The following is a 24,677-nucleotide window of genomic DNA, read 5'->3' on the forward strand; positions in this document are numbered from 1 at the left end:
AAGCTCCTGAGAGGAGTTTTTGGCTGGTTATGAAACAGACGTCAATTAACACTGATGCCTCTTTACGAGCTGCAAAAGCAAAGCAGAACATCAGAGACTACATTCATTGTTTCTCTACATGTAGGTATCTCTTAAGCCTGCAACCACTGCTAAGGAAATAGGTGTCAGACCCCCAGTCAAAAGTAGGATGAGATTTGTTTTGTTCTAAAACATGACCTGCACATGTTCAGGGCACGATGGGCAAAGAGTTCAGAGGTACTGCTTAGTCCACAGGGGGTGCCAGAATGAACACAAACTGAAAGTTCCTCAAAAGGGGTTTCAAGGACGGGTTGGATCGTCTCTAAACAAGCTGCCCCGTTGCAAACTTGCACAACAGCCTCAACCACAGCAGTGCTTTTCCTTTTTGCCAGACAGCTGTACTGTTTTCCTTCAGTGTAAATGCTAACCCACCTAACAACAGAGACAATGTGAGTCAGACTAGCGTGTGGAATGTGAATTACTGAGCAATTAAAATTAAATATTTGTCATTCCTTGATCCTCCCTATTGCTAATGATTTTATGACCTGCCGGTTTTATTTTGCTGGCTGTCTGAAGCACTTTGTAGCTGGAATTCAGAAAAGTGCCCCGTAACTAAAGGTAATTATTGTTATCATTATTACGCCAGATATTTTTTTAAGGAGTAGGTGGAGACAAAACAATGCTACAAGGACAGAAACCTCTGGATGTATCCTCACGCCGCTCTAATGTCTTCTTGATGTGCCCAAAAATTGCCTGCTAACATGTTTTCAAAATAAACTAAACACAGATATAATATGTCAATGTGGCCTTTGCCGCTTTTGTGCTGCAGCATGTAGCCAAAAATATCAGTGTATTCAACTGTTTTTTGTTATGCATTTATGAATACACATATATGCCAACTGTGCAGCAATAAACTGTTAAAGAGAGCTGAAGTTACTGTGAAAAAGATCTTGTGCTTTCAACAAATAAAGATGATGAGAAAGATAAATTATATCAGGATTCCTTTCAGTAAAAGCGTCATACTCTATGGATAAAGTGCACTGTTATCTCCCTCACTGTGTATTCTTAATAAGGGCTCCAGTGAGGTGACCCTGCTTACAGATACACTGATCCGATACTGTAAATTGGTATCAGGGCCGGTGCTGACCTTATTAGGTGGTTTTGGGAATCAGCTATGTGTGACCACATTAAATACAGTTTCTAGGGTAATGTTTTTATAAGATGAGTTGTTTCAGGGAGTAATCAGCTTTAAGATAAGAAAAAAAAAAAAGGGCAATGAAAAGAATGCTCCAAAGATGGTAGAGGAGACTGAAAGCTTTCGGATAGCTCAGGAGAGGCCATGAATGCATTTAGTAATTCCTCGACCCGGGTCAGAGGATCCAGCGGGGGAATTCTCTGGCACCTGCTCACAGAGTGGAGTCAGAGTTCTGACAGTGTCCAGTTTTGTCAGGAAAAAGAGGCCAAAACGAGGTGAAGATGTGCACAGATGGCGGGATAGCCAAATAGGGAGCACGAGTGTTTGATGTGTCACATTTTGAAAAAGGTTTTGGAGAGCTATGTGTGAAAGTGTAAACCACTTAAGGGAAAGCAGATAAGTGGGGAGATTACTTTCCCTTTTGCACTTGTCATAAACTTTACGTCTCACACATTGCTCTGAAATATCATCCTCCCTTCTACATTTTGAGGGCCTTTTTTATTTTATTTTCAAGGATTTAGTTCGAGTGGCAAATTAGACTGTTAAAATGAAAAGGTCAGAAAACACTTCTTACATTTGTACAGAGAAAGATCAACAAAAAGACACATTTTCCAGTTTTATCCCAAGGGGTCGCCTAAATTAACACAACTCAGAAGGTCCTCACAGGAGCTTTAATAAAAAAAATAAAGACATTTTGAAAAGAGAATATTCATAATAAATTAATATTGAATCCTCAAAAAAAATCATCTAAAAGTCAATTTTCCTCTTTCCACAAACGTTGCTCATTTTTGCTCAAGCTAAGAAAAAAGAAGCGATTCAACCCATGCAAGATCAACTAAATATGAAAACACTTTCTGCTCATATGAGCTTTGAAAATCATATCAGGGACAGAAATAAGTTATTATGAATGACATTTTTAACAGATTTTTAAAAGGTTATTATTCTAAGAAAATAGAATATGATTGATTTCACTGCCTTTACCACCAAATGACAAGCAATTGTAACTACAGCCTTTACATTTCTAGATGTAGTTTTGTTCTTATGAGGAAGATACGTTTAGTTTAGTTTTATTTTACAGTTTCTGGTTCTTTTTCAACTTATCTTATCAATAACTTTCCCCTCTATGATTTCCTTTTTTTCCCCGCTGCAGATGTTTGATGGATAAAGGTTTCGTGAGGATCGGGAAGTGGTTTTTCAAGCCACATGAACTGGAGGAAAAGTCTCTGGGCAACAGGTGAGTAGCGCTTTAAACACACCTACACACACATGCCTCACTGGGATATTGTCATTGGACTTTTTTCAGCATGTTTAGTGTCTCCATCTACAGTATGTGTGTGACCTTGTGTGTGTGTGTGTGTGTGTGTGTGAACGTCAGAGTGTGACACAGCCGAGTGGTGTGAAGGCGTTCATGTGATTCAGCATTTGTCGAGCCTTCTCTCCTTGATGTCCCACCGGCTGCTCGTGTGTGTGTGTGTGTGAGACTGTTAAAAAGCAGGACAGTGAATGAATGGTGGTGAGAGGTGAGAGGCGAGTCGAGCTCTCACGGCTCTTTGGATGCGTGTGTGAGAGAGCGCGTGTGTGTGTGTGTGTGTGTGTGTGTGTGTGTGAGTGTCACGCTGTGTAAATGTGCACGCAGTGTGGGAGACAGACTGAAAGCGAGTAAGAAAGAGGGGTGGGTGTGATGACAGTAGCTCAACTTGTTGCTGCAGTCATTACAGAGCTCTCTCACAGCTCAGTGTGCCCACTGCTGATTCTCCTGCTGGTGACGATGATACATTCCTTACATTGCTAACACAAATACTTTTTTAAAATCAACGGCTCCTGGGAATCCACTTGGCTGTGAAATGGTTAACATTTACAGTAGAAGGGCTTTCCTTGAAAGGCAAAAATGTGGTCGAGGAAAAGTCAGCTCAGTCAAATCTCTGCACTTTTTTTCCCCCTGGTATACTGATGCCCATATGGTTGTGACACCAATACAGACTTAAATCCTGTTTCGGATATAGCAGAATATAATAATAATAATAATAATAACTTTATTTATATAGCACCTTTTAAAAACACAGGTTTACAAAGTGCTTTGACAAACAGCAAGAACCATATAGAATATGCCAGTCAATGCACCGATTCATTACCTTCACCCATAAGCCTCCCAAAAGCAGAATGTTTCAGGTAAACACATAGCGAAGGTGTCGAGCTAGTTAATGTTAGTAGAAGCTAAAAAAATGTTAGCACTTATTATGTATATGCCAATATTATGTATCTTACTTTGGAGGGTACTCGGGGCTGGCCAATTCTTGTCTCCTAAGTCAAGGTAATGGAATCGGTGTGGAGAAGGAAAAAAAAATGTTTTGGATTTACATTTATTTAAGTTTAAACTTGAAATAATGGTATACATAAACTAATGTGTTAGGGTTACATTATTGTTCATCTGCTGTGTATGAAGGAGTGCACTGGCTGTAGAAAGTTGTCAACACATGTTAAGCTGTTCAGAGCTGCAGGTGGATGCCCCTCAGTGAGCCACGCCGTGTGATAGCTCATGAGGTTGTGTGTCACTTGTGTTGCTTAGTGTTTGAGGGATACTGCAAAGAACCCGGATGTAACTGTTAATGTGTGTGTGTCTTAGTGCTCTCTCAAGGAAAACTATTCTGCAGATACAAGTGATAAACAGATGCTGGTGCAAAGTATAAAGGCTTAAGCAGTGTTTTCAGGTATTTGTGCTTTTCTTGGGGGTTTATTTTTCCAACAGCTGTTTCATTTAATATATTTGAACAAATACATATACTCCTTACATAGAAAACAAAGCTGTCACTTTAACTTAGATCATTTTAAAATGAATTATTGATTGTGTGTATTGTGCATTATTGTGAGCCCGAATTCAAAACATTCTCACATTTCTCAACTAAAATGCATCTTTATGACAGTTTCTCTGAATATCTATCAGTGTCATACAGACGTATCATTACGAAAATGGCATTAAAGATGTAAGACATCAAAGAAAAGAGAAGGAAAGCGGAGCGCAGGAAAGAAGCGTCCAGAAAGAACAGTTACTAGATCGTTTGTTGAGGTATGAATGAAAGTGAAGCAGCAAACATTGATATCTGAATTGCACTTTTGAGCAAGATCATCTTTAGTTTCATTTAAGATTTTTATTTAATTGACTTTAGACTTAAAGGTCTCCCAAACATAAGGTGAGGTCAATACACTGCACAGAAACAGGGTGATGAAATGTCCTTAAGAGGCCTTTTTTATACTGCTAGTACTTCACTTTTTCACGTTAACTTCAATATAGATGTTGATTCATTATTTAATTTTTACACTGGTACTACTTGAGTCAAGACTGTGATTTTGCCTTCTGTGATAACTGCTGATGGGTTTAAAAACTCAATGAAAATGTTCAGAAACTTGACTGAGAATGAAAGGCCTCCACACGACACGAGTTTAAAGTATGTGAATCATATCTTAAGAGCGCCACAGTCACCAGGTCTCCACCTAAATGAGCTCTTATGGGAGATTTAATAGACTTGTAGAAAGAGCAGCATTGAAACTGTAGCTGCAGAATTTAAAATGGTCAAACATCCAGCAAGCTTGTACATTATGTTGGCTCAACGTGTCTGAATATACTGTTATGACATCACTGGCCATGGTCACCTCAGATTAAATTTACATGACTGGTTTAGTTTTAACATCTTTTTATTTTATATTTTCTGGTGGCCTTTTCGACTTTATAAGATAGGACAGCTGAAGAGAGACAGGGAACGTTGGGAGGAGAGAGTAGGGGATGATATGCAGCTTTAGGGCCAAGGATGGATTTGAACCCGCGGCCGCCGCGCTGTGGAGTACAGTCTCCATACATGGGGCGCTCAAAATAACCACTTGGCTATCAGCGCCTGTAGTTGTAACATCTTTTACTGATTCTGTCCGACAAGTGTTCGATAAGTGAGAGTGGATTATTAATTATCCAGTTTGAAAGCTAAGATTTTGCCTCATAGGGAAAATAAGTCCAAAATTAAACGACCAAATATAATCAAATCTAAAAGTTATCGAGATATTGAGAGTGCAGCAGGAGGATTTGCTGAAAGATCAGCATGTGAGGTTTGTATGGAAGGTATAAAAGTGTGAATACATTGCATCCTGACTTTGTGTACAGTATGTCATGTATGCACACTAACATAATGCAGAATTTCTGAAATCACGCTTTGAGTGAGTGCAGAGATTTGCATGTGTGTGGTGCCTCTTTAGTGCATCATGTAATTCCTCCACATTTTGACAGCTCTATACCAACATCTTGTCAGCTGGTACGCCCCCTGCTGAGCCAACCCCGACTTCTTCTGTCTGTGAATTATTGAACATCCTGCAAGGAGAGAGAGAGAGAGTCAGAGAGAGGGAGAAGGGAAAAAAAAAATCTTCTTGAATATGTAGACACAAAGAAAAGGAAATCTTATTTAAGTTTGTCTGCAGTCTGTACGTTTGTAATACATTGTCTGAGAAATATGACATTTTTCCCGCCTTATATCTCCACTGCTTGCTTCCAGTATGCATGCCATCACACACACACACACACACACACACACACACACACACACACACACACACACACACACACACACACACACACACACACACACATACACACACACACACACACCACCTTGTTCCCAGAATAGCATTGCCCCACAAATGACAGTGTGAGCAGCAAGAGCCCCTGCAGATCCCTGGCCGGCAGTGTTTTCCTGCCACGAGGGAACATTGCTCAGTTAGGCATACACTGACCTCCTGCCTCAGCTGTAACCAGCTCCTTTGTCTCTTTTTTTCACACACTCTTTTTGCCATTTATCACCAACAGGGGGCGCAAAACATCCTGCCGTGCCCCTCTTATAGCCGTGCCAACCCCTGAGCCTTGGCGCCGTCGTCTTTGTCAGGCTTATCTGGTGTTTATCTCGTGTGTGTCCCGGGGGCACGGTGAGGATTGGCACATCCAGGACACATCCAAACTCACCCTCCTCCTCCTCCTCCCAGTCCTCCTCCTCCTCCTCCTCTTCCACCCCCCCCCACCGACTCCTCTCTCAGCACAATATTCGTGCTCTCTTTGTGTCTCAATGAGAGGAAGGCTGCACTCTGTGTTGGTAACGGATTGCATCAGACGCTGAGGGGAAAAAGAGAGAGTTACAGGGATGCAGAGAAAAATGGAGGGAAAAAGGAAGAGCAGGGACGGGTGTATGGGGGGGGGGGGGGGGGGGGCGCGGGGAAGATGTAGGGAGGTGGGGATCAGAGAAGGCGGGGGGTCGTAAATTAATCATTACAATAGACGGCTGAATGGATGTATTAGAGTCTCTCTCCTGCTCATTACTTCAGTCAGTTCTATGCATGCCAAGTACAGTACACAGTATATTTGTTCATCTACCTGCTTTCATTTGCATTAATGACCACATACTCATCCATAAATAATGTTCATTTTATACAGTGTAACAGAGAAACCCTCTGGTACTTAAAAGAGACACAAAGTACTTTTTTAAAAAACCACAGCTCTCCTCTCCTCTCCTCTCCTCTCCTCTCCTCACCTCACCTCTCCTCTCCTCTCCTCTCCTCTCCTCTCCTCTCCTGTCCTCTCCTGTCCTCTCCTCTCCTCTTCCTCTCCTCTCCTCTCCTCTCCTCTCCTCAAAAAAGAAAACATTTCCTCTGTTTTCACATTTGTTTGTTTCTTATCTCTTCACATTTTACCAGCAGTATAAATTCTGAACATGTGCTGTTTCAGTAATCGACTTACACTAAGATTATTTGTTCACATATTTGCTCGAATAAGTAAAGGGGATGGATATATGAAAGAAAGACAGAATCCAAAGTGGTAAAGAGTCCTTTTATACCTGAAATATCTGTAAATTCAATCAAGTAGCCTATAATCCTTAAATCCACAATATAAAGTTGTAGTTTTTAATGACCTAATTTGATTTATATCGGCTATTTGCAATAGTTGCAATAAGTGAGATTAAGAACAGTCACAACTGCTTGTAACTCTTTCAGCCTTTGTTCTTCATTTTTTCCCCAAACAAAGTAACGTGTTGCGTGACATGATTCTAATGCTTAATCTAAAACATTCAATTCATAGTCAAAAGTCAGTGCTTTCTTTAATTGTTTGGGGTGAATGGTGTAGGATAATCCAGATGATCCCAGATGTGTTTTGTGTGAAGATTGTTTAACAGTGGTTATATCAGAAGCTGATCATTTGACTGGTTACAAAGGTGACTGACAGTGAGCCCATTGAAGCTAAGTGATGGATGGGAACTCGCAGACTGATGATTAGGTTAAATAACTGAATTAGGGATCTCTGACTAAATTACTGTCTGACTGGTTTATTAAGACCAGTTGTGAACGAGTCTGTGATAAGAGGTTTAAGGGTTTTACTTTAGAGCTATAGGATTGATTATGAATCTTCAATTTGAATGAATAATTTTTCACACTTCAACCAGTAAATACGTATTGTTACCAATTAAGTAGAAAACATCTCTCTCATGGTTTCTATCACTCTTTGCACTCCAATGTTTTGTTTTTTATTCATCTGCTACAGCAATAGGAAATACACTTCATTCAAACTTAAGTATCTTTTCACGAGCAAGACCACACTATCAAAATAATGCAATTTTACAATGAGATGTAAATTCTGTTGGAATGTGAGAATGAAAGGAGAGAAGAGGGTTTAGGTTTGAATTCATTGGAATCCAGGAAGAGACGAGGATGACGTGTGTTACTGCTTCTGAAACATTGCTATAAAGGATCCCAGTATCTTCTGATTCAAACGACGACGACGTGCAGCATCAGCTATAAAAATATAAAATATACTGCAGTGAAATTACAAATAGTCTGATATGTTTATATGGTTTATACTGAGATATTTATGCCATATTGTTAAGATAAAAGTTAATAAGTGTCATCCTTTCATTCATAAATATTTGGATTGCCCAAATATTTCCCTTTTGAAATATGTTTTCTGCATGTTTCTTATAGGCCTCCCTGGAGACTTTATGTCTTTCTAATTTTAACTACTGAGAAAAAGAGAGAGAGAGAGAGAGAGAGAGAGAGAGAGATAGAGAGAGAGACGATACATCACAGCAGCCACCAACCAACAGATTCTATCCCTTTTGTTAATCAGGACGACAGATGTGAAGTCGGTGGTATAGCTCCAATGTTTTGTGTTTTTTGAGGTTTGAAACTTAGACTCTTTCATTTGGCAGCAGTTTCTGTGTGGGAATCGCCCGCTGAAAAAAGTAATTCTGACGATAATATAGCTGTCTTTCAAGGCTGACAAGAATCTAATTTCATTTGCACACGCTGACACTTCCTGCACTGCCTGTGCTCATAAAGACTCAAATATGTGCTTTGTAGTTGCATCATTTTATTCGGAATCCAAATAAACAGTTTGAACGCACGCAGTGTGATAGCAACACTGGCTAAAGCCACCCACTTGGGGCTCCTGAATAATACATCAAGCTGACTGCATCCCTCTTACACTTGTGTTAATACTGGTGCGTCATGTGTGCGCACACACACACACACACACACACACACACACACCTGCATAAGCCTGTGGAGTATTGTGCATGTTTGATGGATCTGTGGGATTTGCTTGTATAGAATAAAACTTATTGTGCAAGTGTGATGGAAGAACTTGTGTATACATGCTGCTCACAAGAGCTTACAAGAGTGTAAACATCCTCGTACACCAGAGCATCAGAGAGTGTGTGTGTGTTCAGAGTGTGTAGGAGGGGTGAGGCAGCTAGAAGGAGAAAGATAACTCATAGTTGTGCTGGAAGAGAGAGTATTAAAGGAACAGATTAGGGAGATTAATCTCTCAAATTTGCTGGAATTTAAGAAAAAAAAAAAGCGATGCAGTAAATGATATCTCAAACTGGGATTAGATGCTGCTAAACAGTCGAAACACAACCTTTTTGAATTGTGCAAATTCTGTTTTTTTTCTTCTTTTCACTGTTTATTGTTCATTATCTTCTTTAATCTAATCTTCTTTTACTCCTTTTCCTGCTGTGTTAGACACGGAGGCTCCCAACCACTGAGATAACAGTGTTTTGGATTGTGCACACATGGTTCATGTGGGTGAAGTCCATGATGCATGTCAGATACTAACCAGCTCTCCTGCGGTCTGGCTGTTTGTATTGTGATGAGATTAAGTGACACATGTTGTCACACAAGCCAAACATAGCTGTTCTTTTCATGCGATGGTGTTAAAACATGCATATGCACATGTCATGATTACTGTGTTTTTCTTTTTCTTTTTTTGAGCGTGCGTCTGTGTCTCCCTGCATGCACATTTGCATACAAATGATAGCACACTCTTAATGCTGTCATATTAGTCTGGGCCCAAATGAAAGACACACACACACACACACACACACACACACACACACACACACACACACACACACACACACACACACACACACACACACACGTACAGTAATGTGTCTTTCTGTGTGTTCTCCGCCTCTACATGCCTTGATTGATTTCACCATAAAATTGTGCTCAGTAGCCACCCATTAAAACTCTGATCTCATCGATATGTGTGCAGCGATTGCAGTGTGTGGCTCTGAATTATTCACCTCCTCCTCTTCCTCTCACACTTTCTTTTTTTTTTTTTTTTTTTGCTCTCACGCCTCATTTTTTTCTTTCCTTGTCCTCTTAATTTCCTCTCCGTCTTTCTATTTTCCCTTTTTCCTCGTGCATTGCCGTCATTTTTCTACCTCTGGTGCTCACTTTGTCTCAATCTTCCGTTGCTGTTGTTTAATTCCACACTGCTCGTCCTCCTCTTCTTCTTTTTACTTCCTTTTATAATCCCCCTCACCCATCTCCCCCTCCCTTCTCTATCCTCCTCTCCGTCTCCTCTCTCTCTATCTCTCTCCAGTACTGTCAGCCCTGAGGCGAGTCTCAGCCATCACTCCTCTTCATTTATTAATACCTGTACTCATGCAGCCCAGGCAGCACACACAGCTGCCTCGCAACCCTGTCCACTGTTTTCACACACACACACACACACACACACACACACACACACACACACACACACACACACACACACACACGCTTTGCCGACTGCACAAATGTCCCTGAGGATGCAAGAAGCCCAGTGTGTCCACACACTCACACCCGCTTACTGTGCAGAAAAATGCCCTTTGTAAAAGGACAGGGAGCATCAATCTTCCAGCTGCGTCAGGCTGCAGTTTGATGCTCTTTTTGTACTTCTGCTTTTGCCTGACTTGCATTTAATTGCACTTTATTGCAGCTGTAATAGAGCTTAGATCATAATTGTTACACATCAGTCATCGGCTCGACTTTTTGCTTTCAGTATTAATCATTTGTACATGACTTTCCAATTGAAGGTCCCTCTCTACACAAGTCGACTATTTCCATCTGTAGCCTTATTTGGGCTTTTTTGTAGGTATTTATTTTTATGAATCAAACTAATAATATGATATTTTTCAGCTCACATTGATCCCACCTGAGTATCAATCCAACCACAAATTCTGTTGTTAGAGGATGCATGAAGAAGAGATGATTTCCAATAGCCCTGCTATTGGCTCGAGCTACAGTTTTACGAGCGGCGTTAAGGGAGTCATGTTTTTTGTGCACACATCAGTCCCGATCAGTGCACACACACCTCATAAAAATATACAATAACAATATAAAGAGAATTATCAACACAGGAGGGAAATAAACTCTAATGGATGCTTCATTTCACAGACTTATTTAATCCGTGCAGGGTTGCAAACTGAGAGCTTAACACAGAGAAACACATGCAATGTATAAATCATTCAGCCAGTTAGTCCGTCATTATATAGGTAGATTATTTTATGAGGAATCAGTGCAAACTCAGAGAACAATTAGAGCAGCTTTATGCTTTTCAATACCCTGGTTAAACGTCCTCTGTGTAAATTATTTGTGCATATTGTGCATGGCAGTTAGCTCAACTGGTGCTCTTGACTTGCAGCTGTTCTCTTGAGCTTCCATGTGCGGCTATAAATAGCTCTTCATATGCTGTAATGATGCACTGAGGACAAAGTTGGAGGGCAGTCTCATTGAAAACATTTGAACATTTGTTGTAGGGATGTGGATCGTAGAGATGATATAGGCTCGTGCTGTGTATGTTTGTGAGGGGTGCGCATGGAAAAGCAATGTTTCAATGCTTGCAGCTGAAACTTTGGCGTAAAGGAACAATTCAGGCCACAACATAACAAAACCTGGTGACTCACAGTAGTCCTCTCATTTAGTTATTTAGTGCAGTGGCAACCAGCATGCTGAAGTGGTTATCTGTCATCAACAAGATCAGAACAGCACTAGTCACACTTCCTTTAAAAAAAAAAAGCTCCCACACCTATCAGGAAAGACTGTCATAGAGTCATTCACTTCTTAAAACTGTAACACTACACACTGAAAGCCCTCTGTAGAATAAACAAAGATGATTAAATAAAGAGCTCTCTAATTTAGATACATTAATTATTACACACAAATTTGAGTAGACAAAGAGATGAATTACCAAACAACACAGTACACAAATATTCATCTCACTTTAGTACATCTAAAACAGTGTTAACAATAAAATATATTGGATACTGTGTTTTATACTAAAACAAACCTGTGGAGGTAAACACTGGTATAATAGAGAATGTACCAGGAAATACATTCACAGACACATAGCCCGGTTAGCTTAGATACCATGAATGTTAGCCAAGAAGAGAAGGAAGAATTTTAAAACAAATTGATATAGAACCCAAGTAGGGAGAGGTCATATGGCGTGCAGAATCAAGCCCTAAATGACCTCTTAAATAATTTAACTCAAAAGTATGCATCAAATAATCCTGAAACTGTATACAATGCAGTGTACAATATGAAAATAATAATGATAAAGAAGGCCTTTAGGTGGAAAGCCACTCCACAGCTAAATGACTGTTAGGTAGCTTAAACAACACCACCTCATGCATTATAGGAAAAAGTGCATAATCACTAAAAACATTTAGTATATTTAAATAAATGTGTGATCTTAACATGCACATTTGATGCATTTGAGCTTCGCATATCCTGCTGTAATTGTGCAGACGTGTGTGCATTTTGTTTGTTTGTTGTGTATTTAACTGTGAGAATATCTAGAATGTTTATGAAGCAGACAAAAATGCCTACTCTCTCCTTGGGTTGTACTTGGCGCCACCTGGGGGCGGTTATGGTCATTGCCGCGAGATATTTTACCCCCTCAAGACTGTCTTCAGTTCTGCCAATGAGTGACCATAGAGCTGTCCTCTTTTTTCTCTTATTGAATTTGATGATTCATTTCAGCTCCAATGGAGGTCCGGCTCCCTCAGGGAAGAAGGAGCTATTGCGTGGGCAGCGGGGTAATCACATGGAGATTACCGTACCTGCTGACTTTATTGTCAGTCTGATACATTTATAGATTAGGAGAATACATCAGTGAAGCCGTCTTTGTAGTTAATGATGTCCAGCCTGCCCACTGCTGTATGGATTGCAAAAAGGCCGCAACAATCACTCCTATGTGATTAAAAAAAAGAAAAAAGAAAAGAAAAAAAAAAGAGCAATGCATGATGGACTGTGTCTCAGCTGTGTAATAAAGAGAGCGCTGCATATGTAAACATGTGGCCAACACAATCAGTCATAAGCAAATGAGGATTTATACCTGCAATAAGGAGCCTGTGTGGGGGAACGATGAAGATGATCAATGTGAGCGAGGCCAGGCTTTGAGAGTGTTCTTTAAATTGCTGTTGGAGGAAAGCACTCATCATCTGTCACGTCTAGGCCTGAACATTTTTCTCCAATAAATTAGATTTATGGGTTTATTTAATCTCAAGTTTAACATAATCAAATGTAGATTTGGTTCCATTTAAATCTCAGTTTAATTACATTTGTAGAGGTAAATGCACATGTCCTTGTTATGAAATTGGACACAGAGATCTGTTGCTGTACACAAAGAGGAGCTATATACCAGCACATACTTGTACCGGCTCTACTGTGATCTCATTCACTAAAAAACTTCACCTGTTTTCTGTCCCCAGTGAGCACCTCTCCTGCTCCTTCTCCTTCTTCCTCCACGGGGAGAGCAATGTGTGCACCAGTGTGGAGATCGCCCAGCACCAACCTGCGCACCACGTCACAGAGCACCACATCGAGCTGGCACAGACCTCCGTCACTCCAGTACAAGGTAACAACACAAACTCATGCAGGTAGTTTGGTTTTTATAGACAATGAAGAAAAACATACTCTGAACAACATGTGCGATCATTCATTTTGCCATGGATTTACTTTAAGTTAAAAATTGGAATTGCCACTCTATTTTGCCGCTCTATTAACACATTGGTCTTGCAATATTAAAGTTTGTAAGAAGTTTCAACAAAATGAAGTGTGCCAAATCTTTTTAATGAAGACAACTGACGCCTGTGAGTGTTAGGCTATTACACATTTAATCATTGGATTTCTATTACTGATAATTGACTGTCCTAGTTCATATTTGAAAAATGTCACATAATAAGGGACAAATGAGAAATTTAGCTGAAATTGGAAAGTGATAATTGTGGTTAAGATAATTATAGAATATAATGAAATAAAGAATCTACAGTAAACTATGCATACGTTCCTTGTTTGATTAAAGGACAAATCCAACACTGCAACTTGATACAGTTTGTGATTGTATGGCGGTTATATAATCTATTTAAGCATTTGCAAACTTGAAACCAGTTTAAACTGAACTGCAGCCAATCATATCATTTTCTATCAGGTTTTGGTGAAAAAGTTGAGGGAACCTCTTCGATGTGTATCTTTCAGCTTTGCAATGTCTCTTTGTTTCCCTCTGCAGTGATCCTGAGTCCGTACGGCCTGAGCGGCACTCTCACAGGTCAGGCCTTTAAGATGAGCGATCCAGCGACGCGCAAGCTGATGGAGGAGTGGAGCTACTTTTACCCGATGGTACTACAGCAGAAAGAGGAGAGCAGAGAAAAGGAGAAAGAGGAAGGAAGCCGTGCTTATGATAGCAACCGTCACGTGGCAGTCGAGGTCATAGTAGGTAAGGAAAAAGTCAACATGTTTTTTTTTCTAATTTCTAAGAGAGTATTGAATGGGAAGAATATGTCTCACAATATCAAATGCCTCATGGAAAACATTTTAGTCTACATTTGTTTAGGGTCAAGTCACGCTGAAAACCATTCATATGCATGCATGTTATATAAGATGTATTATTTTTACTCAAGGGCTGCAAAATGACCACACAGGAAATTGCTTTAAAAAAAAAAAAAGGAATGAAACGTATTTAAGTTTAAGTAAGTTCAAAGAAAAACACATTTTTACAGATTTATTTTTCCTTAAACCTTAACTATAAAGCTCTTTTTTAATTTTTTTTTTATTGAACTCATTAGTGAATCTCAATTATCTACTAAATGTGATTTTTTCTTTGATTTGTAAATGTTCAGGGTTCTTAAAATAATCATGAAGGAATTCTATAATTTCACTTTTAGAATATCTTTAGTCTAGATTTGAATGTCTGCATTCACAAAGGGATTATTGGAGTGTGTGTTATAAATGTTTACTCTGACTGCGGTGATCATCTTTCAGTGCAGAGTTGAAAAAAAAAAAAAGGGGAAATGTATAAAAGGAAGGAGAGAGCAGGAAAGACAGACAGAGAAGAAAAGGGAAGTGGAGGTAAAAGCCCCGGGGAGTTATTCTAATAGCTTTGTCTAATCAGCCTGATCCCACAGCGTTGGTTTGACCTGATTATAATCAAAACTCCTTTGGATAGCAGCTTCTGCAAAGGAAAGTCGGTTTGCAATGATAGTAAGGGAATGGGTATGACGAGAATAAAGATCATTTGTTTTATATGAGCAGAGAGAGAGATAGAAAGTGTGTGATTACATTAATGGATAAGGAACAATTGCATTCCTAATACTTTACAGCTTATTTTCTGGATTTATCTGACTCCTGCAAATAGTGCTAGCTAGAGTTTTAACAGTACAATAACCCATGCTGTAAAAAATGAGCTCCATCTCCTTATCCTAAAGTGAATAATGCCCTTCTATTTCATCTTCTCAGGAGGTGTACGGATGACCTACCCAGCTGCTTTGGTTCTGATCGCCCAGGGGGACCTCCCAGTGGAGCAGCCTCCACCTGTTCCTGCAGCTCAGGGCCTCCACAGGGAGCCGAACCACTGCTGTGTGCCGCTCACACCACCCACATCCCCACAGCAGCCCTGCTCAGGTAACACATACGTACAATTATATCACTATTCATCAATATCTGGTTAGACTTTCAGTTTGTACAAAACATTTAGTTTTATTACCAAATACGCCAGAACATATTTTACTTATAGTTAAGTCATCTAAGCTGCTTTGACGAATTGGGACATTTGAAAACCTTTTACCTATCAGTAAGTCAGTTTGAAAAAATGTTGCTATTTTTATTATGCATGCAGACATTAGCATTTAAATCAGAGCTCAGGCGACGCCAATGCAATAAACAATCTGTGAACTACTTCCTTAAAATCCTGTGCTGAGTCGTGCCTCTGTCTCAACCTCCACCTTTCAGCGGACAGCGGCTTTGTGACCTCCGTCTCCAGCGTCCTCACACCAGACAGCAGCATCGGGATCCCCAGCATCAGCCCAAAGCATTCTGGGAAGAAGCTAACCTGTCAGGTAGTGCACCAAGCCTGGAAGGAGTGCTATCTCAACCAGCCACATTATGTGTAAGTTCAACCGCTGCTGGATGTGTTTGCCGTGATTATAACTGAGGAGCAGTGACGCAGGAGAGCCGCTGACCTCATAGATCTGTTTCTTTGTCCCTGTAGACACAATCATCCAACTGATGCCACACCGAAGAAAGAGGTGCCAAACGGGGTGACTACGTGGGACTTCAACGATCTGGGAGTGAGATCGTCCTGCAGCTGCTCCAGGTACCAGAGCTGCGTGCAAGCTGCTCAGCTCAGCATTACATTTGTGTTTACAGCATCTGCGATGTGTTGTAATGTTTATTACAAAGGGCATTTTTACATTAAGATATCTTGAAGACATGCTACAATTATGACTATGCCTAGGGATCTTTTTATTTACAACATACGATACGTTCTTGTAAAACACAGTTAGGTGTAAAATGGAATAAAACTGAAGACGTATTCTTTTCAGGAAAGAAAAACTGCAGAAATTCTAGGAAAAAATGGGAAATACAAAAAAAACATGAAAAGTTTTTGCAACTCAAAGACTAATTATTGTGAAATTCTCTCCTGAAATAGGCCCTGTAGAGTATTCTCATGATGTTTTTTTTTTTGTTTTTACTTATTTGATTTTCTTCCAGGTTGAAGCAGCAGAAGCAGAATATGTCCACCACATCCACTGCCAACCCTCAGACCAGTGCCAACCCCCCTCAGTCCTCAGGCCCGTCTTCATACCCCGCTTCCCTGCCCAAACACAAGACCAGCGACAAGACAGAGAAGGCAGACAAACAGTCCAAGAGGCCGGCCACCATCCCCTTTCACCACCGCGTCTCCATCACGCAGGAGACCCCTCTCGAGCAGGACTCAACAGGAGGGCCCCAGCTTGGAGGTCTTGTAGCTCTTGAGCCCCCCTTGGAGCCACTGGCTGCTCTGCCAAGCTGTAAATTTCCCAAACCACTTTCAAACAGCAGAAAAGCCTCTGAGTCCCTTCTTCATTCACCAATGTCTCCACTTCCACCCACGTTAAGCCCACACCCGAGAGTGCAGGACCAAGAGGTGCTCGATGGGCCTGTGGATATGTCTGTTTGCCAGGATGGGGCTTCAGGGATGGGGCTGATAACCAGCGAGACGGCGGTATATACAGCCCTTCTCAGGCAGCGGGAGAGTGGGGGTGGCTGGTGGAGAGGCTTTAGAACTCCCCGAACTGATAAGACTGACTGCAGACCCCCCGAAATTCCCGCTGATAAGTCAGAGGAACTGAAGACGGATACAGCCGCAGAGGGAGCGCCGCTAAAGAGGTGGGAAAGAGAAACAACAACAGAAGGGTATAAGTTAGGAAAGGGAGGGGGACGTAGCTAAGAATATGGATAAAAGGATTCATGCCTTCTTATAATTCTCCTCAGAGTTTCTGGGTTTTATTTTGCAGATATGAAATGAAAGATACGGTATGGGGACGCAAAAAAAGAATACAGATAGAACAAGCTCCAACTACAACACTTGTGTTTTTCTGTCTTTTGTCTCCACCAGACTGTATACACAGACTCACAAGAGATTTAAAATCTCAGAGGAGAGGGTGAAGGACCACATTCACACATTGGGCCTCTACCAGCAGCCCGGTATCGAGGCTCTGAGGGAGCCAGGGGACGATCCATATGACTTTAAGGAAGGAGACATTGAGTACACTTTCTCCACCTCCAAGAGGTTAAAGGGTCAGGGGCGAGAGCCCAGCAAGAAGGTCAAGGTAAGAGATCACGCTCTGTTTAAAAACACAATGCAATAATAGCTTTTTTTCTGAAATAAGGACCATGTAACTTGTATCAGGAGAGAGCTAATTGTTATGATTTATTGATCCAGCCTTACAACTTTATTACTTTTATTTAATCTGTCACAGAGGTTGTTAGAGCCTCGAAACAGTGCAGGCTGCAGTTAGCTCCCTACGTAGGGACTCGGCCTGCCATAGTACTGCTATGGTGCCCTGAAGCAAGACAGGCCACCCTGTGTTCAGCGCCCTCTCTTTGACATATCTCTCCATTCATGCATTGATGCATATACATAGAATTCTGTTTGTTCATGTTGTATTTTGGGCCTATGTGTGTTTCTCATTGTCAGCTTAAACCTGAATTTGCCTTCTGGGATTAATAAAGTAAATAGAAAAATAATCTAATGAATTAAAGGAGAGTTCATATTGGACTACTCGCATTTTTTAAGTGGCCAATGGAGGAAGACTCCAAATAGTTTGAATATTGCTCTATATCTATTGGATGTGTAACTGGTGGTAGATCTGTTGGCTTTATTAACTGTAAGTTTTATGTTCACAGCCCATCTCTGCTGCCTTGAAGTGGCCAAAAAACCCTCAGGGGTCAAATGAATACTCTTTAATTAAAAAAATACAAGACATTGTGTTATTTGTGAAAATTGCAGCTTCTATGTGTACTGAGTTCTTTTTGTGTACATTTTGCTTGTCAACAGCAGCACTATACACACTAAGTCTTTTTTTGTCTTAAATGAGAGCTCCTAGCTTTAAACCTTTGAAAATATGAGACTGTACTTGAACTAAATACAATTTTTCCTGTAATTTATCCAGCAGGGAGAAGAAATCACCAGCAATGGAGCACTGCCTGATGGGAAAGACGCCATGTCCATTTTTAACTCTGCTCCAAAATCAGGTGCCACCATCTACAGTGCATCATATCCATTTCCTAGTGTAGTTTGACTCGAGTCCAAATCTTTCACTTCTATGATTCATGGGTAATTTGTAGCCATTGTCCTAATGTTTTTGGTTTTTGTTTCAGATGACTCAAGTCAGGATGACGGAGCTGCCAAAGCAAACCCTTCTCTGACCAGAGAGAAAGATCTGGTGGTGAACATCTCTGATCTGGATAACATATTTGATGAAGACGAGGATGAGTTGGGGGTGAGTTGTCATCATTTACATACTTTTGTGTTCCACATATATTTTTTTTTTTGCCTTTTTAAGAATCTGCATGTTTGTACCTTCTTTATCATATCACATATTTTCTTTATCCATGTCAATACTGTCATATTCCCGAAGCGGAACATATTGTGTTAAATTAATCTGATCATTATGTCTTATGTGTAATAATTTGTAGACTGTTTATCCCAACCAGCATTCAACCAAGCCACAAGTATCAACAGAAGATCGCCCCCTGGGGAAAGAAGGCAGAGTTGCTGTACCTTATCCATCAAGTGAGCATTTACTTTCATAATCTTTACAAAATCAACAGCACACTACAATCGCATCTATCATTGTTAACAACATTTGTTTTCTCTGTTCTCCTTATTCTGTCTCCCTTTAGCAGTAGCAGACCTCCAGCGGATGTTTCCCACCCCTCCTTCCTTAGAACAGCACCCAGCCTTCTCTCCAATCATGACGTATCGTGACACCCCGAGCCAGGAGCCCCCCGCACCCAGCGGACCATTGGACCACATGCCGCCTTTAGCCTGCACCCAGATAATGGAATACAGGATGGATTTTGACGAGGGCATGGTCAGTCCACGGCTGGAAGATATCAAGGTGAGGGGAGGTTTTAATTAAAGTTTTCAATCAATAAGCTGAACCAATCTTCAATTAACAGCACAAATAGCAGCATATTTAGCTTTGTGTGTCATTGCGAACCTAGAAAACAACACTTTAGTAAGACAATAGCAACTTGGGCTTGCTAATTACTTTCACAAATTGCTTTAGTCCATTTAAAACTCAACACGGGGAAGTCAATATGAATGGCAGTCAGTTCCTTACAAGCCCTCACATCATTAGAATTGCTTTACTATAACCTATAGCGTGCTAATTAGTTATCCTTGCTAATTAGTTATCTTCTATATAAGTCAGACTCTTGTACTTACTGCAGACTTTATGCATTTGGGAAACACTAATTACTGTATAGTTAAATGCATTTAGTTGCCACTGTTATGTGCATCTCCTCATTAACACAAACAGAAACCTCCTCCAGACAATACGCTTTATTCTATCAGCTCAATATGTTAAACACACAAACAGGATCCAGTTTAACATTTGAATGGATTGGATCTTAGTCAACTGATGGCATGAGTGTTAGCGCCTGACATATTATCCGTTATTTGGTATCCTGACACAGATTCTATTGTAGTAAGCACTTGTTTAATAAGGAAATATCATTTTATGAAAAAAAGTTGCCAGCTGAAGAATTCCAGAGGTTCCACAATTAACAAAACGTCAAATTTAAAAACTTAATAAATGTTGTGACGCATACCTAATTCTTGACAGACATGCTTACTAAAAAGATGTTGTGTCAAACACAACTTGCAACATCATTATTATAACCAAAAAGCTGCCTGCCACTGATATATTCAGCAGTGAAGCATGTATGTGTGCAGTGTCAATATAACTGAATGTTAAACTTGAACTTCTCCCTGGTATCTTCTCTATGCAGCCACATATAGGCTCCTCCATGTTTGCTCCACTATCCTGCCTACCCAGCCAGAGTCTACCACCGCTTAAGATTCCAGATCAATGTTACTACCGTCCATCATGGGCCCTCATGCCCAAAATGGAGCATTTCTCCACGATCATGCATCCACAGCATCAGGCTTTCATCAAAGACGGATACACGTGAGTAGTCAACTATGACACAAAAGAAAATAAACCTTTCTCGTTGATGAAGATGTTTCATTCTGTTAAAATGAAATAAAAAAATGTGTTTGACCACGTAGCTTCTGAAGGATGGACATGTGAGGTTGACTTTAGCCATATTCACACGGCCACCATTTTCCTCTGGCGTCATGCTCATGGAAGCTCAAATAAATCGTTCTCATTTAACTGCTTCTGTTAGGACAAGCAGACAATGAAACGTACAACTCTGATGGGACATGAGCTCATTCTAAGTTTTTAAGTTAAACAAAAGACTTTTGGGGCACCGGTAGCTTAGTGGTTAGTGTGCGCGACCTACGTACAGAGGCTATGGTCCTCCAAGCGAGCAGACTTGATTCAAATCTGACTCGTGGTTCCTTTGTCGCATGTCATTCCCCATTTTTCTTTCTCTCCCCGCCGCATTTGGAGGGGAGAAATTCCACAAAATAAACTGTAAAAAAAAAAAGGGGGAAAAGTTATTTTTTTCAGTGGATACCCATTGCTAGCTATTGTTAGCGTTCTACTTAGCTAATATAATCGTTAGGTGGAATCAGGCTTTAAGCTGTTATAAGCATTTATTTGAGCTATATGATACAGCAGGAGAGGTTTAAATTCAAGCTAACACTGTTAGCCAGGAAGTGGTTTGAACGCTAAAATTTGCTATAGTCTCAAACAGAAGACAGAATACTGTGAAGTAGGTTATTTTTATTTGAGATGTGGCCCAAAGTCCCTCTAAATATTCTGTTGTCACTTTTTATTCAGTTGCTGATCAATCAAAAAGCAGTAAAATTATAATAATTGTTGGATACTGTCCAACTTACAACCTGGAATAAATCAGTTTTACGTTACACAAGAATTTGAGTTTCCCACGTTGAGCAGGATGTCAGAAAAACTGGGTCATCATGTGAATATGCTGAATGTCAGTTGGTTCATAAAATATCCTGTAAGTTAGTTCAATCGTACTCGACTGTCTAACTCTTATTTTTGATTCTGCCAATGTGTGTTTACCAGAAATGTGCCCAGCGTTAACACCCTCAACGACCAGGAGTACGGTCAGATGAGCGCTGCCACTGCCTCTGTGAGCACCACCATTGGGATCCTTCCTTCTCCTGCCACGCCACGTTTCTCAGTGCCCACTCCACGAACTCCTCGAACACCACGGGGGATTAATGCTGCGAGCTCTGGGCAGGGCTCGGTGAAGCAGGACGGTACTGAGCTCAGCTCACCGGTCTCAACCTCCACCAGCCTGCCACTCAGCTCTGTGGATCCCTTAGCTCGGCCAGGACCCTCCCTTCCCGAAGCCCACAGCCTGTACGCCGTCCTCCTGCTTTCTGACTCCGTCCTCAATGTTTTCAAGGATCGTAACTTTGACAGCTGCTGCATCTGCGCCTGTAATATGAATGTCAAAGGTGCAGATGTGGGGGTATACATCCCTGATTCCACTTGTGAGGATCAGTACCGCTGCATGTGCGGCTTCAGCGCCATTGTAAACAGGTTGCTGGCCCATGGGACAGGCCTCTTCCTGGAGGATGAGCTGGATATTTTCGGTAGGACTTCAGAGGTAGGCCGGGCAGCTGAGAGGAGGCTGGCTTTATGCCGGAGGGACCCAGCTATGGGAGACCCGCGAGCTAAGAAGCCCCAGGATGCAGCCCCTGCATCTCCGTTAGTCATGGTACTTCTGCAGGAACAGTGCTCCCAGCCTATTTCCTCCCTGGCGTCACTTCATGTCCCACTCAGCTGTTCCTGTCACGGCCGCAAGGGGGCGCTGCTCCAAAGCTGGATGTCTGAGAAGCAGTGGGCAGATGGGAGCGATGCCTGTGTGGAGTGTTACAATGCCTTGGAACAGGGGCTGCAGTATGTGGATAATTCCACAGGAGGAAAAGTAGATCAAGCTGTTGTCAGAAGCACTGCTCTTCACCCCTGGCCTCACACGAATGGTAAGAAACTCAATTTAGCAGCCAAAGAGTTATGTTGAAAAATAAAACCATTCAAATACGTTCCTGGGAAAACGCTGTGTGATTAAGTCCTTTAAACATAGTCCTGTTACAGGAAGCCTTGGCAAATAAATGTTTCATGTATGCCTGTTTCCCTTTGTGATATCTAAACTACATATCAATCTGTTTCATGTGTGTTTATTTGTTTCTCTTGTGTATAGAATCATGTTAACATGTGTGCATCTGTTCATGTATCCTTTTTCTGTGTGTGCGTGTGTGTGTGTGTGTGTGCGTGTGCGTGTGCGTGTGTGCGTGTGTGTGTGTGTGTGTGTGTGTGTGTGTGTGTACTGTTGTGTGCGCGTGCCTGTGTGTCTGCCAATCCCCACAGTGGTGGAGATGAGCATGTTGTCGTCCCAGGATATGGTTCGTATGCTGCTGTCTCTTCAGCCTTTTCTTCAGGACGCCATCCAGAAGAAGAGAACAGGAAGGACCTGGGAGAACATTCAGCACGTTCAGGGTCCACTCACCTGGCAGCAGTTCCATAAGATGGCCGGTAGAGGCTCATACGGTGAGTCCAGTACTTCCCAAAATTGATTTAAAAAAACAAAAAAACAACTAAAAACAGATCCTATGTCAATTTTCTGTTTATTACATTTTTGAGATTACAGTTTTCTGAAGTGTCAAACACATAGAAAAGCCTGATAAAATTGTGACTATTTGTGGTTTTTCTTAGGTTCCGAAGAGTCACCAGAGCCATTGCCCATCCCTACAGTGTTACTTGGCTATGACCGTGAGAGAGACTTCTTAGCATTGTCCCCCTTAGCGTTACCTTTCTGGGAGAAGCTACTACTTGAGCCTTATGGGGGGCAGCGGGATGTAGCATATTTGGTGCTGTGTCCAAACAGTCCCTCTCTGCTGGCTGCAGCCCAGGCCTTCTTCCAGGAGCTAAGCACAGTTTATGAGGTAGGAGACTGGATTCTGAAAATGAAGCGAGATGGAGGGCTAACAAAGGATTGTACTTTAACATGGCGAGTGTCTCTAATGACAGAATGATGACTCTGTTTCCAGACGTGCCGCCTTGGAAAGCACCGACCTCTTGCCAAGGTGTCCAGAGATGGCCTCGTGCGTGTGGGGGAAGCGGTAGAGCCGGAAAAAATGGAAGAGCTGGATGTGGACCAGTGGTTGACAGGACCCTGGGCTGGACAGCAACACAACGACAACCTCAGCAAACTTAAACTCTACGCGTATGCCTGCAAGCAGCAGCTCGGTCAGAACATTTATTCTACTAATCTTTTTTCAAATCTGATGCAATCTAATCTTATTCATAAAATATGATCCAAGCACTTCCATTCGCCGCGTTCACACACCTCAGGGTGTGAAACTTAAATAATGTTATAACAGATTGACTGCTCTACTAGGTTGTTAATTGTAAAAAACTTGGGACTCAGAACAATGTCATTTCAACTCTACAAGACCAATTAGAAACTACTCAGACACTCGCTAGTGAAAATCTAAATGGACACAAAGAAATTATTTTGAGTAAAGTAGCATCGGATAACAGCTAATGTAAGAATTCTAGAGTTTCTAGTTAAGGTTATTGTTAGCTTGGAATATACACCGTTACCATCATATCCTGTTACTCTACTGTTCCCTAGCTAATACTGCTGTTCCCTTGCTGATGTTAGGTAGAGAAATAGCTAACTAGAACCTTTATGTAGCCTGTATGTGTGTATGTTATTGTGTTATTTGTACTTGAAAAACAGCCTGATGTCTCGTTGAATTTTCACTCTCCGTTGTCTTTTTAAATGCAGATTTTCACTGACTTCTTCACTCCAATTCTTTTAAACGCAGGTCCCAAGCTTTCAATCTTGCCTCTGGACAGCAGTCTTCTTGTACCTCCCAAACTCCAGCCGCCCGCAAACAACACATCCTCAGCCCAGCCCGCCTCCTCGGGGCAAACTCCATCTTGTGGACCTGATGGTGAACCTGCTCCAGGAGCTGCCAGCTCGGGAAATGTTCCAACCCCGAACGGGGGAACCTCAAGCCAGACAGGAGAGACAACACAAGCAGCAACCAGCGATTCTAAAGGGCCTTCCACTGTCACTCCACCAGCCAGCACACCAGCAGAAAACCCTGAACTGTAAGACCGAAATATTTGAAAATAACCTCACACACATTTTTTTTCCTCTCATTTTAACACTAATG

General features: G+C 41.3%; 1 protein-coding gene across 4 annotated transcripts in view; it reads left to right on the forward strand.

Annotated features, from left to right (window-relative positions):
- LOC109981152 (mediator complex subunit 13L) overlaps window positions 1-24,677 on the forward strand; it is an 81,402-nt gene that overhangs the window by 49,699 nt on the left and 7,026 nt on the right. The window contains exons 4-21 of one of the 4 annotated variants that reach the window (XM_065965372.1): window positions 2,364-2,447; window positions 13,276-13,421; window positions 14,073-14,279; window positions 15,299-15,463; window positions 15,791-15,947; window positions 16,050-16,154; window positions 16,553-17,209; window positions 17,439-17,652; window positions 18,496-18,577; window positions 18,704-18,825; window positions 19,022-19,118; window positions 19,229-19,446; window positions 20,342-20,520; window positions 21,550-22,475; window positions 22,861-23,040; window positions 23,206-23,435; window positions 23,541-23,739; window positions 24,324-24,612. In XM_065965372.1, the coding sequence (XP_065821444.1) occupies window positions 2,364-2,447; window positions 13,276-13,421; window positions 14,073-14,279; window positions 15,299-15,463; window positions 15,791-15,947; window positions 16,050-16,154; window positions 16,553-17,209; window positions 17,439-17,652; window positions 18,496-18,577; window positions 18,704-18,825; window positions 19,022-19,118; window positions 19,229-19,446; window positions 20,342-20,520; window positions 21,550-22,475; window positions 22,861-23,040; window positions 23,206-23,435; window positions 23,541-23,739; window positions 24,324-24,612 (4,257 nt within the window). The remainder of the gene's footprint in view (window positions 1-2,363; window positions 2,448-13,275; window positions 13,422-14,072; window positions 14,280-15,298; window positions 15,464-15,790; window positions 15,948-16,049; window positions 16,155-16,552; window positions 17,210-17,438; window positions 17,653-18,495; window positions 18,578-18,703; window positions 18,826-19,021; window positions 19,119-19,228; window positions 19,447-20,341; window positions 20,521-21,549; window positions 22,476-22,860; window positions 23,041-23,205; window positions 23,436-23,540; window positions 23,740-24,323; window positions 24,613-24,677) is intronic. The other 3 variants (XM_065965373.1, XM_020629812.3, XM_029276610.2) reach the window with 3 other exon arrangements.

Source organism: Labrus bergylta, chromosome 17 (genome assembly GCF_963930695.1).
Source record: "Labrus bergylta chromosome 17, fLabBer1.1, whole genome shotgun sequence".
NCBI lineage: Eukaryota > Metazoa > Chordata > Actinopteri > Labriformes > Labridae > Labrus > Labrus bergylta.